The sequence below is a fragment of the Tamandua tetradactyla genome, chromosome 5 (genome assembly GCF_023851605.1).
Source record: "Tamandua tetradactyla isolate mTamTet1 chromosome 5, mTamTet1.pri, whole genome shotgun sequence".
NCBI classification, from domain to species: domain Eukaryota; kingdom Metazoa; phylum Chordata; class Mammalia; order Pilosa; family Myrmecophagidae; genus Tamandua; species Tamandua tetradactyla.
In genome coordinates, this window is record NC_135331.1 from 144,116,712 (window position 1) to 144,129,660 (window position 12,949).

General features: G+C 33.4%; 1 protein-coding gene across 6 annotated transcripts in view; it reads left to right on the forward strand.

Annotated features, from left to right (window-relative positions):
• The window catches only part of ZNF292 (zinc finger protein 292), a 107,348-nt gene that overhangs the window by 85,392 nt on the left and 9,007 nt on the right, over positions 1 to 12,949 (forward strand). For all 6 annotated transcript variants that reach the window (XM_077162370.1, XM_077162374.1, XM_077162375.1 and 3 more), the window contains 3 exons: positions 905 to 1,107; positions 4,494 to 4,630; positions 6,849 to 6,990. In XM_077162370.1, the coding sequence (XP_077018485.1) occupies positions 905 to 1,107; positions 4,494 to 4,630; positions 6,849 to 6,990 (482 nt within the window). The remainder of the gene's footprint in view (positions 1 to 904; positions 1,108 to 4,493; positions 4,631 to 6,848; positions 6,991 to 12,949) is intronic.

Below are 12,949 nucleotides of genomic sequence, written 5' to 3' on the forward strand. Positions count from 1 at the left end.
TATGTTTTTTATTTATAGAACATGAAGTTAAATTTTGTTACTAAAAATCTTCCAAAAGCTTTAGGCTAACCATCACCAAATTAAAGTTTTGTACATGATTTTCATCCTGGTAAAGAAAACTTAGGGACAAGTTTAAATTTTATTTGTTAACATTTAAATTCTCCTTCACAAACCAATAATAAAAGGTAAATTCTTATTGTAGCTGCTCAAATAAGCACTAGTAAATCCAAGAAATTGAACAAAGTAGAAGATTATTAAGTACAGTGGTATCAAGTAAATACATATTTATTGGTTTATTGATTGATGTTTTAAAACTAAGTCTTAACCCACAGAGGTTTTATGAGACTTAACCTTCAGCAAGCATTCTCCCCTCTTTCTGTAGATATTTTAATTCATTCTAAAACATCTATTAAAGAAAGATACACTTCAGCTTTATAAAGGAAAACTGTCTCATCAATACTGAACAAAATATGAGTTGAATATTGTCTTCTAGAATATCTGAATATCTTTTGTGGTTACCAGTATAAATATATAATGCCATAGCATTGCAAATTTCTGGTGATGCTAACCCTTGGTATTCAAGAATAACAACTGGGGAAAAGAATTTAGTATAATTTTAATAGTAATGGCTAGTAGAATTCAATGCAAAATTATTTTTATCATTAAGAAGTTAATTCACCTTATTCTAAATGGTGCTCTAAGGGGCAAACATTTAGTGAATCTTTAAAAAATTAGCAGTATAATCTCTTACTTTATGAGGTCAAACTTGTTTTTTATAGCCTACTGACAAAAATAAGGAAACTTGAAAAAAATGTTGCTGTGCATAAAAATTGTTATTAACTATTTGTATTGCAAATGAATTATTACCAGATGTTAATAATCTGTTATGTCTTGTTTTTTAAAGTGAATGAATTTTTAGCTTTTGAGGGTCCCATCTTGTTGGATATGAGAATTAAACATCTAATCAAAACAAATCAATTAAGTCAAGCAACTGCTCTAGCAAAGCTGTGTTCTGACCATCCAGAGATTGGTACAAAAGGTAGTTTTAAGCAAACTTACCTTGTCTGTCTTTGTACATCATCACCAAATGAAAAGTTAATTGAAGAGGTAAGTATGCTTTCCTTTGTTAGTAATTTTTTTTAAGTGGAGAAATTGATTTTTAATTAGATTTTTTAATTTCTTTGATTTCCCTTTCTGTTAGACAGTGAGGGACCATTGTTGTCAATTTTAAATTTTTGATATGTTCTCAGGTAGTGAGTGCTAAGCAGCTTTCAGAATTACATGTAAACAGATTTCACCTAGCTTCTCTTTTAAATAATGTGGATTTTGTAAATACTTTGGCTAAATTTATGGAAAAGACAATGGTGCTTAACAGTTTAATAGGATATTTATGTTTGTCAGCACTTGGGCCTTAACTTCACTTCTTTTTAAATGACTTGAAGAAATTTTGCAGATTTTTTTAATAGCAGAACTTATATTTCTTCCTTCTGGAAAGAACTTTTTCACTTATTTATATATATATAAAAGGATTAATTTTTTTTGCATGTTCAATGTAAAACTTCATTTTCTCTGTGAGACATGCAATTCTGTTTTTTTTACTTCTAGTTTGGCATGCAGCTTGCTATGCCTGTATTTGTGAGTCTTATGACTATAAAATTCTGAGAGTAGAATTATGGCTAGAGTGGAAATTTTGAATTTTGAAGGACTCGTAATTCCTAACTGGCATTGGTGACAGGATAGGAGAATTAAAAGTTGTTAATTAGGAAATAGGGGAGATATGTACTTAAGGAATTTAGATAAAGAAATATAGTACATAACAATATTCTGTGCATGCTTAATGTGTTAAAAGTGTTTTGTATTCCTACCATAAGTACCCCTTGACTCCAGAGCAATAGAGAGAGGGGAGCAAAGGGATTGTAGAACAAAAGGACTGTAGGGCAAAAAAAATATTAGGGGATATTAGGGAAAAGGTTGAGATACAAGATAGTGAGGACAATTAACAGAGTAGATAGAATGGGATTGTAATCAGTCCAGGAGAAGGATAGCCTCAGAAAAAAAGCTAGATGCTGCTCATATGAGGCTAGAAGTTGTATATGTAATAGTGATCATGTGAGTTTTCTTCAGAATAGAAGTGAGGAGGCTTGAATCAGGATTAGGAATAAATATGATGGGTATGGTGAGGATATTGAGAATAATGGAAGGAGTGATATCAGGCAATATTTAAGCTGGATGGAATGGAACCATGAGCTCTAGCTTAGGACATTATTAGTTTTGACATTGGCTAACCTATAGATCTTTTTCCCTACTATTTCTCTTTTACCACAGGTAATTGATTTTTAAACCACTATATTAGAGCAAAAGAGAAGATTGGAGAAGTTTTCTTATTAGTTTAAAATAATTACATAGATAGTATATTTAGAAAATGTATAAAATTTCTTGATAACCCCTGAAATTTGTTTAACATTTTTAGAAGTTCTTACATAAATTATTGTGCTGCTACATCTTAGATACGTTTCATCTTCAGCAAAGCTTGTCTCATCATCTCAGTTCCTTCCCCTAGATCCATTTGTCCTTTTTTTCCTTTCTCCCTTCAGTGAATTTTTATTAAGTGACTGATAAGTGCCTTCTAGGTACTCAGGGCTTAAAGTTGAGTAAAGTATGGACCCTTCCCTAAAGAAGCCTACCTTTTATTAGGGAACTGATTAAACATAGAATTGTTGCTGTCCTTGAAGTTAAAGACTATGCTTTGTAATCTTGAGTAAAAAATCCAGTAAAAATCTGTTATTTTAGCTCTTTTGAATAATCGGAAGATTTTGTAATACTGAACCCAAATTCCCTCTTGGTTTAATTATCTGAAGTTAAGTAGCAGCCACCCAGCCTGCTCTGTGAGGTCCTCAGGAAAATTCTCTGAGGACTCTTGGTACTTCTGATGCCATATGAAATGATTTTTTTTTCCTTCTTATGTTAAGCAGGTGGCATTAAGACTTTTCATGTTCTCAACCAGATTCTCTATATATCCTGCCCCAGAAACAAGACTAAATCATATAGTGCCAGAAGGAACAGGGTATGTGTAAATCTACACATTCCTTGTTAAGTGTCTCTTTTTTTATTACTTTTTTATGTTTGTATTAGAAATGTAATAGGAATTTGGACTTCAGTGTCTCTAAGGTCTATTATTTCTGCCCCAAGGGAAAGTACTCAGATCACCTGTCCCTTTAAAATGAAGACATTGCCCCCTTTAGGGGAAAGAAAGGATATGCGCACGTCCTCTCTCTCCTAAATACATACCTTTGTTTATTTGTTTAAATAAGATCACTTATGGGTAAAATTTTGTTAAAAAATAGGCAGGCAGAGGGTGTAATGGGAAGAGCACTGTACCAGGGAATACCAGACTTTGGTTTTATTCTTAACTCTGCCACTAACTTTAACGTCTTTAAAGAAGTTGTTGCTGTTAAACATATAGACATAGAGCTTGGTCTTAGTGTTTTTTTGCCCAATTTAATGTATAAAGTGTAGCTTCTGAGTCTCTGTGCTTTATCCTCATTATCTATAATCAACCTTAGAAACACCATATTCTCCATTTATCGCTTTGACCAAACCTAAACACTTGAATTTTTATCCACACACACATACATCACACACTTTTCCCTTGGGAAAAAATTGGTGAGAAGAAAGAAAAACCGACATGAGAGACATAATCACCTCTTAATACATGAGTGTTAATGGTCTTTGTTTGGTGTCTAATTCTTTTTTGCCAACTGTCAGCTGTACCATTTTGGAATTAATCTTTTTTATTCTGTGGAGTACCAGTGGTTTGTGATTGTATGTTGTCATATCCCTTGACTTAAAGCAAATGCTTGTAGAGATCCTTAATACTCTTTCTTTTATATACTAAACCCATGGTAATGAAGAATTAAGTTTAATTATTTAAAATAAGAATAAGCAATAAATGTGAATATGTAATTAAATGAAGCAAGTTGCTTTGTCTAGGTTGTAATGATTCTTGACAAGCTTTGAGATGGGCTAAATTTATATGAAAAAAATAGTGGAAATTTATAGGAAATTGAGATGAGATTAATTTAAAGGTGGTATAGTTATTTAAAATGCTTTGTAAATTCTGGTTTTTCCTCAGATGAATAAACAGTCATTAGTCTATATCCCTATAAGTAGGGATACTTATAATTAGCATCAATTATTTACATAAAGGAAGGTTTGCAAAAAGTCTTGAAAATCCATTGGTTCTCCTATGTTTCTTCCTGTTTTCCTAAAATTACTATGTTAATTTTTACTGGTTATGAAGAAAGTTAAAAAAAAAAAAAGAACAAAATTGCCATCTTTGTCCCCATAATGACAAATTGTGAATTAATAGTGTGTAAGTTACTACAGTTTTAATGAGAAAACGATCTGTAAATATCTAATTAAATTTTATAGTTTATTGCTATATATTAATGTAAAACCATTTTATTTCATATTTCTATTAACCTTTTCTGTAGATTTCAGAAGTTGATTGCAAAGATGCACTAGAAATGATCTGTAACTTAGAATCTGAAGGTGATGAAAAAAGTGCTCTTGTTTTATGTACTGCATTTTTATCACGTCAGCTACAACATGGAGATATGTACTGTGCTTGGTAAGTTTTTTATTTTAAGAAAAGTTTGTTAATGCAAGAAAGGTTGTGAGAATTTATGTAGTTTATGAACATATTTTTAAAAATCTTTTATTAAAGACTTATCTAGACAAAAAGCTTATTTTTAGTACTGCATATTCTGTGCAAACTGATTATCAAACATTTCAAGTCATAAATTTTAAAAACTTTGTATTAAAAAGCTGCTTAATTCTTTAGCCTTCTAATAGTGATCACTTATTGGTCGGGAAACTTTAAACGTTGAAAGATGAAAGAGTTATTTATTTTGTCTAATGCCACAATAAATTTTTCAGATATGTAAGCAACCTGATAGAATGTGTTTTTTTCTCTCTGAATATTACACAAATTTAGCTGCAAAGCTAACTGCTAGCCATCCATGTATAGAAATATAGTTAATTTTCCACCTATAAAAAAATCATCCCACTTCACCAACTTTTTCAATTCTTCTCTTCAAAGCAAGTTTCATTGTATGGAAAATTTCCAAGTGGGTGGAGCTCCTTATGTGTAATTCTTTGAGAGTATACATCTGATGGAGATTTTGACTCCAGTTAACTAAAAGAACTTAAGGTCAGCTGTCTTAAATTAGTGTTAGCTAAAACTGCAGTGTTGGCCCCAATGTTCTGTTGTTTTTTGAGGGAACACAAAAGAAAACAACATGCAACATTCTGGTATTTAAAAAATATTTATTAAGTGAGACGTCATACAAATTAGTATAGAACAGGCAAGATAAATAAATGGTTGTGTTATCAAAGAAGATTGAGGTTCATAATTATGAAGGTTTTTTGAGTAGTTGAGTTTTGTTTTGAAGGAAAATTGTATATGCAATACAGAGAGGATTGATTTAAATGCAGGTAGCAAGATTTCTGAAGCAAGAAGAAATAGGTGTATTTATGGAGAACAAGTAGATTTTTGAAGTATACTATGGCATAAATGTCAGTGATGACTGAGAAATTGTTATATTGCGAAAAAGACATCAACATTTGATGCCTTATAAGTTAAAGCAGTCCATTATAAGCCGTTGAAGAGAAGGAGGACAAAATAGACCTTCATATTTAAGAAATACTGTAAGACAAGCAGTTGAGAATGAACTGAGGGCTAGTTGATGAGGACAGAATACAGAGAAGGAATGGCCATGCAGTTGAGAAAGACAACTAGAAAGCCAATAAGTATTCAGCTGGGAAGTTATGAAGGCTTCTTTGTGCTTGTGGAATTAGATATAAGGATTGTAAAGGTTACAATTTTTGAAGATGGAGAAAGCAGAGAATCTGTTACAGTGATACATTAAATCAGAAACATGATGAACTGGAAAAAATGTCAAGTCATTTTTTGTGCATTAACATTAAGTTTCAGATTTCAGAAGACATCAAAGAGACGTTTTATAATGAACTAGAGAAGTGAAAGTTCTGTCTCAGGAATAGTGAGACAGATTTCGAAGTCCTCAGTATATATAGGTTAAAAATCCAGTAAGTGAGCAAGTTATTCAAGTGGGTGGTGAAAAGGCCAGAGTTCCTAAGATTGAAAACTGAAGAAATGTTAATAGGAGCAGCCTGTGTTGAGGAGAATACTTGGTTAAAAAAAAAAGTGGAAGCAGGGAAGTAGGTATTTTTGGAAATTAATCATGGAGGACAGAAGAGAAATAAGGCAAATAGGTCAAAAGGTGGAAAATTCATCACTTTAGTGGAATTATTTTCTATGAAAAGTATAGTTACTGATTTATGTTTTCTTTTTCAAAATTTCACAGATTAGTTTTTTCTTTTACTCTGGATTCTGTGTCATCATTGGGTCTTAACATCCATTTGATAACCTTATCGGTTGATTTTAGATTTAAGCTAGAAGTTAAGATAAAAGAGAAATGCTTTTAAAAAATCATTGTGTATTGATGCTTTATGTGTTCATTTATTTATCATGCTTTCTTACATAAGTTTAGATGTGGCTCAAAGTTACTATTTGTAAACCTTGGTTAAAGTTACGTACTTTACTAGTAAAAAGTAGTGCTTCTCTGTGTAGGATTGAAAATATTAATAATGTGATAAATCACATTATTATTTAGTCTTTAGAAAATTAGAAACTGTTTTCTTGGTTTTAAACTACTTCCTTATATGTAAATGGGAATCTAAACCAATTTTAATTTCAAATATAGTGACTTCAGTGGTCCATGATTATTACATTACTGGTCCAACTTATATTTAAACTTTTTTTTTAGGGAACTCACTCTCTTTTGGAGTAAATTACAGCAAAGGGTAGAGCCATCTATACAAGTGTACCTAGAAAGATGTCGTCAACTTTCTTTGTTAACCAAGACGGTATATCACATTTTCTTCCTGATTAAAGTTATTAATTCAGAGGTAAGAATAATCCAAGTGTCTCTTATTGATTTAAAACAGATAAATTATCTTTAATAAAAGACTAACTTTTATTTTGGCACCTCTCTCAGTGATTTTTCATTTCATTTAGGGTTTTGAACCTTGATCTTACTATTATCTTTAATACATTTAGTACAGAGAAACTTCCATGCAGATGAGAAACAGAGATTTGCTCTTAGCCTGAAAAATATATATATACATAGTATAGTTTATCACTCTTCTATCTTACCTAGTTCTTATAGTGGTTTATTTGGCTCTATAGAAATTTAGGAAGTGTAAAGAACATAGAATACCTTGCATTGCTAGCAGTACAGCAGATTTGATTATGTAACCCGCCCACTAACAAAACACCCAGAAATATTTGCTAGATATAGCAATGTCTTTTTAATGTATAGCAGCTGAGATTGTAAGAATATTAGGGAAATACCTAGGACCCCAAATGAAGAGGAACCCCAAAAACCTGGAGCAGAAAGCTTGAGCTGATGTTGGATCTCCCCTAAACCTGGCAGGATTAAGGTATGCTGCTACTTGCAATAAACAGGGAGTTTGAGTTTTAATATCTACACAAGAACAGAAAATAGCTACATGGGGATAGGAGATAAGGTCTTGAACTCCCTCTAGGTAGAGAGTTAGAACTGAGGCTGCCCAACCCCCCACCTCCCATAAAGCTACAACCTATGAAATACTATCTTTAATTGAAGAGATAGACTAGAAAAAAATTTTGTCCTTGTTTTGATAGAGAGTTTTGTGCATGTCCATCTGGGTCGAAGGAGTAAAATGTTTCCTCAAAGAGGTTGTAACCATAGGTTATATTTAGAATAGGGGTCCAAATTTCCCCTACCTTCATAGTCCAGGAACCCCTTGACAAATAAGTAATGTTTAAAAGGTGAAAGTAGAGTCCTCAACTGATAATAATCCTTGGGTACCAGAAACAAATGCAAATTGTTTTGAAGACACACACTGTCAATACAGGATTCATATATATAAAATCCTGTTAAGATGGATTCACCGTCAAGATTAGAGATACAAAGATAAAAACTATAAAATACATATATTTGAGAACATAAGTGTGTTCATCAAGATTTATAAATTGGACGTGAATGAAGAATACTAGGATTAGTAAACCAGTACTTGAAATAATGCAATTATGGGTATATCTGTAAAACATACATTTAAAAACATAAAGTAAGAAATTAAAAGCATGAGAACAAAAGACTATCAAATTGACCTAGCAGATTGTAAAGTCTCTTGAACTTCTAGAAATGAAAAAAATAATAATAACCATATGTTTTATTGCTAGAGTTACCAAATTGTTATATACCAGAAATGGGTTGGCTTTTACAATGAGGGTTTATTAACTCACAAGTTTACAGTTTTGAGGCCGTGAAATGTTCAAATCAAGGCATCAACAGGCGATGCTTTCTCCCCAATGACCAGCTACTGACGATCTGGGACTCCTTTGTCGCATAGCTAATGTCTGTTGGTCCTTCTCTCCTGGGTTTCTTTGCTTTCAGCTTCTGACTGCTTCTGTCTCAACTTCTATGGCTTTTCTCTCTTATATAGCACTCCATTAAGATCCACCTCAACTTAAATATCCTAATCAAAAGGTCCCACACATAATAGGTGTACACCCACAGGAATAGATTAGCTTTAAGAACATGATCTTTTCTGGAATTACATGCAGCTTCAACCCTCTGAACCTACATACATCACACTTCACCCTCTGAACCCCCAAAATGCAGGTTTTTTCCATATGTAAAATGCATTCCATTCCATCAAAATATCCCAGAAGCCTTATTATTTCAATAATAATATTAAGTACAAAGTGTCACCAAAATCAGTTATAGGTATGGTCTGTCGTGAGGCACAAGTCCCCTCCAGCTGTGGACCTGTGAAACTTAAAACAAGATACCTGCTTCCAATATACAAGGGAGGGACAGTTATAGAATAAACATTTCCATTGACAAGGGGAGAAATTGGAAACAAAACAGGGGTCACCATTCCCAAACAGTCCTGAAACCCTGTAGGGCAAACTCCATTAGATTTCACAGTCTTGAGAGTCATCTGTAGAATGATACCTTGTCCTTGGACTTGTGGAGCAGCAGCCCTACCCTTTCCAAAGGCTTGTTCAGCAGCTGTGTTTTCTGTAAACACTGGGGTGAAGACTCTGACATCTCCAAACATTGAGGTGATGGCCGTGGAAATGTTCTTGGCCCCATCCTGTTAAAGGGTGGCTTTGGGACTCTAGGCCCTGCCCTCCTCAAGCATTGGGATGGAGGCTGGACTCTTCCCGGTCCACAGGACACAGGCTCAACCCCATCAGCTTCAAACCATCACACCATTGATACGTAAAACCTAATAAATGTATTAAAACAATAGATTACATATAATTGAAGAGGGAATTGTGAGCAGAGCTGCATATGTGCTTCTGTGAATTATTTTAGAATCCCAGGTTTTACAAAATTATAATTTTCTTACAGTAGGTATTCAAGGTTGGCTTTTTTTTTTTTTTCCATTTTAAATATATACAGAAGACACCTTCCAAAGGTGCTGCCATTGCATAGAATCCAATAGTGGGTACAGCATAACAAGAAGTATTCTTAAGTTAATGGATATTTTCTGAAAGAAGGGACATTCCCTTACCCCTTTTAAAAGTACCTTCTTAATCTTAAAGCTATAGTTTAATTTTAGACATATCTTCATTTTTCTCTCCTGAAATAATTTTTCTTCATTTTCAGGCATAAAGAACAGGAATGAATCCTTCTACTGTATTAAACATTTTTCTTCCAGATTTTCTTCTATAAAGCTTTTAACTCATTCTGATTTTTCAGTGTGTATATTATGGTACTCTAGTTAAAAAGTAAACTGAGAAGGAGCAATAAAAAGTTTATTTGGAAATTACTGTACAACTTAAAAATATAGGTTGGACCACTACTTAACATCTAACTCAAAGGTCCACATGGCAAAGTAGAAGGAACTTAAAACTAGCAATCAAAAGACCTGGGTATAAAGCTCTGCTTTGCCATTGACCCTAACCTCTTTGAGTTTCATTCTTTGTCACATGAATCAAAGAGGTTAGATTAGAGTGACTACTCTTATTCCCCATTCATAAGGAACCATGCTACACTACAGCTGCTCCATAATGGGAGCCATTAGCCACATATGAATATTTACATTTAAGCTAATAAAATTTATAATTCTCTTTCCCAGTCATGATAGCCACATTTCAACTGCTCAATACCCACATGTAGCTAGAAGCTACCACATTAAACAGCATAGATATAGAAGATTTTCATCATCACACACAGTTCTATTGGATTCCATGCTTCTAGAGAGTCTTTGGTTCAGAAGTGGAATATAAAGAAAGCAGTTAAAAGAATGAATAACCAGGCAGGCCGCGGTGACTCAGCAGGCAGATTTCTTGCCTGCCATGCTGGAGACTGGGGTTTGATTCCCGGTGCCTGCCCATGCAAAAAAAAAAAAAAAAAAGAATGAATAGCTTAAGTTGGCCAGGGAAACAAACTTCTTGACAAATATAGTATGCAAAATAATCTTGCTCTTTGTCCCAAAAATCTTCTTTCCCATTGCATGAATTTTTACTTTTTTTCTTTTTTCAGTTTCTGAAATTTGATCTAGCAAAGGTTTCATCTTAAAAATAGGGTCAGAGATTTTTATTGTTTGGGGACTGAAAAAGACCTTAAAGTTAAGCTCTATTGACTAGGTTCTAATGTAACTCTCCTCATTTTACAGATGGTGAGATTTAGGCGGAAGTTTAGTGATTTGAGTTCACTGGTGGCCAGCCATTCACATATTAACGTAAAATAATTTTTTCTTCCTAAACCCAGCAAAGAAAATGGAGCAGGTAGCTTGGCATGTCTTTTTATTCATACAATAAAAATATACTCTTTACTCAGCTTTGAATATTACAGAGTTAAACATATGGACCTTAATTTCACAGTCTGTTGATGAAGACACAGAAACGATTGCAACTTTCTTTTTTAATGGAATGTTAAGATCCTGTGAGAGCATTGCTTAGCATAATGCTTGGGATAAAGTTGGTGCTGGATGAATAAAAGAAGTGAACCATCTAACCTGCTTGTCTGTTTTGACGCTCAAATAATGATGACCAAAGAGAGAGGAGAGGGTGTTCTTAGAAACAGAAAAAGCATGGAAAGTAGTATCAAGATAAATGAGAGGATGGCATCATTGGGGAATGGCAGGTAGCTCTGTTTAACTTGCATATGGGGAATATAGGCAGTTTGGGTAGTGAGGAGGGGATAAAAGATGAGACTAGAACATAGAGATCAGATCATAAAGTCCCTTCCCTATTCTAGGCTAAGAAGTTTATATTGAATTCCAGAATACTTGGGTTGCCATTTAAAAATTTTAAATCATGGCAAGACTATGGCTGGGTAGGGAAGGTCTAACTGGGATGCCACATGGAGAACTAATAGCAGCATGAAAGCTCCAGATAGATGGCTTTTGGTCAAAGATACTACTAGTCTGCTAAAGGAAAGAAACAGAAAATGGGGTACAAGTGACAAAACTTGCCTTTTTCAGAAACTTGTCTGGTGCTGGTGCCAGTGCTAGAAAGGAGGATAAGTCACTATTCCTCCTCGGAATTCATCTTTTTGCTTTCTGCCCTTATGACCCATAAATTCAAGCTGGTACTGTCAGTACTGTTATTTACTAATGTTATGAACAAAATAGATTTTCATGGACTAATTACTTGGTTAGTCACATTGTAATAATAGAAAATATATGAATTTAAACAACTCAACTTTAAAAATAAATTTCTTATATAACCAGTTTGTGATTTGAATATTGCCTGTAAATTTTCAATTATACACGCATACAAAGATGAAAACATAGAATAAAATTTTAATAAAATTTCTTGGCATTATTTTTGGACGTTTCACATATAATTACAATATTGATGTTTTCAAAATATTTATTGAAAACTATTTGCCCTTTGTGAGTTGAAATGAAACCTTGAATCCAGTAGGGAACATGCAATGAAAATAATTGAATTTCTCTCTTAAATAATTTTAGTTGTGTTTTCTAAGCAGTAAGAGAAATTTTTTAGATCATCTTTGTCGTTTCTGAAGAAAGCATTCAACATTCACTTGATAGAAAATAGAGTTGTTTTTACCAAACCATATTTACCAGTATCCTTCTTCCAGAAATCCTTTGTTTCTTGCATCCTTCTTGAATTCATTTCTTTCTCCATTCATTGCCTAAATTTTCTAAATAATTATATCCTTTTTCAGAATTCTCATCCTCTGCTTATTTATTGGTTCTGACATTGTATGGCTCACATCATCTTTATGGTTGACATGGCCTTTGATTCCTCCAAGAATTCCTCATACCTAGTATACCTGTCTAGTATGCAGCTTCATTGACCACATGTCTTTTTGTTCCCTTCATATTAAAACATAGAAGATTGGCCTGATTGTCCAGTATTATTAATAACCCCTCTGGCATGTAACAGATGCACATGTATTACTGTAAAAGTTTTATGGCTCAGATCTATCTTAAAATAGTATAAAATAACTATGTATTATTATACAAGTTTATGTGAAGGTTCTTTAAAGATGCTACAGACACCCACGTGGTCCCACCTCTTTACCAGTTGTCCTTTCTTCCCTGTCACTTTTAAAATAGTCCTGTGCATATCTTCTTGCCCTTTTTTTTTTGTCTTTGGGCCTTTGCTTTTCCTAGAATCAAGGCCAGTTCAGCATCCCAGCTTTCTCACTCTCCTTTTGGCCTACAAATCTAAGCTTTTGTTCTGATGAAATACTTTATTTTCCTCCTCACCTGTGAAAGTAAAAGCTCTTGTCACTCTTTCTGACTTATTTTCTTTCTTGCCTTTTGATCCTCTATCACATATATCCCATTCCCATGGATGTGACCATACTCTGTAGCTAGCTTATTCCTCATA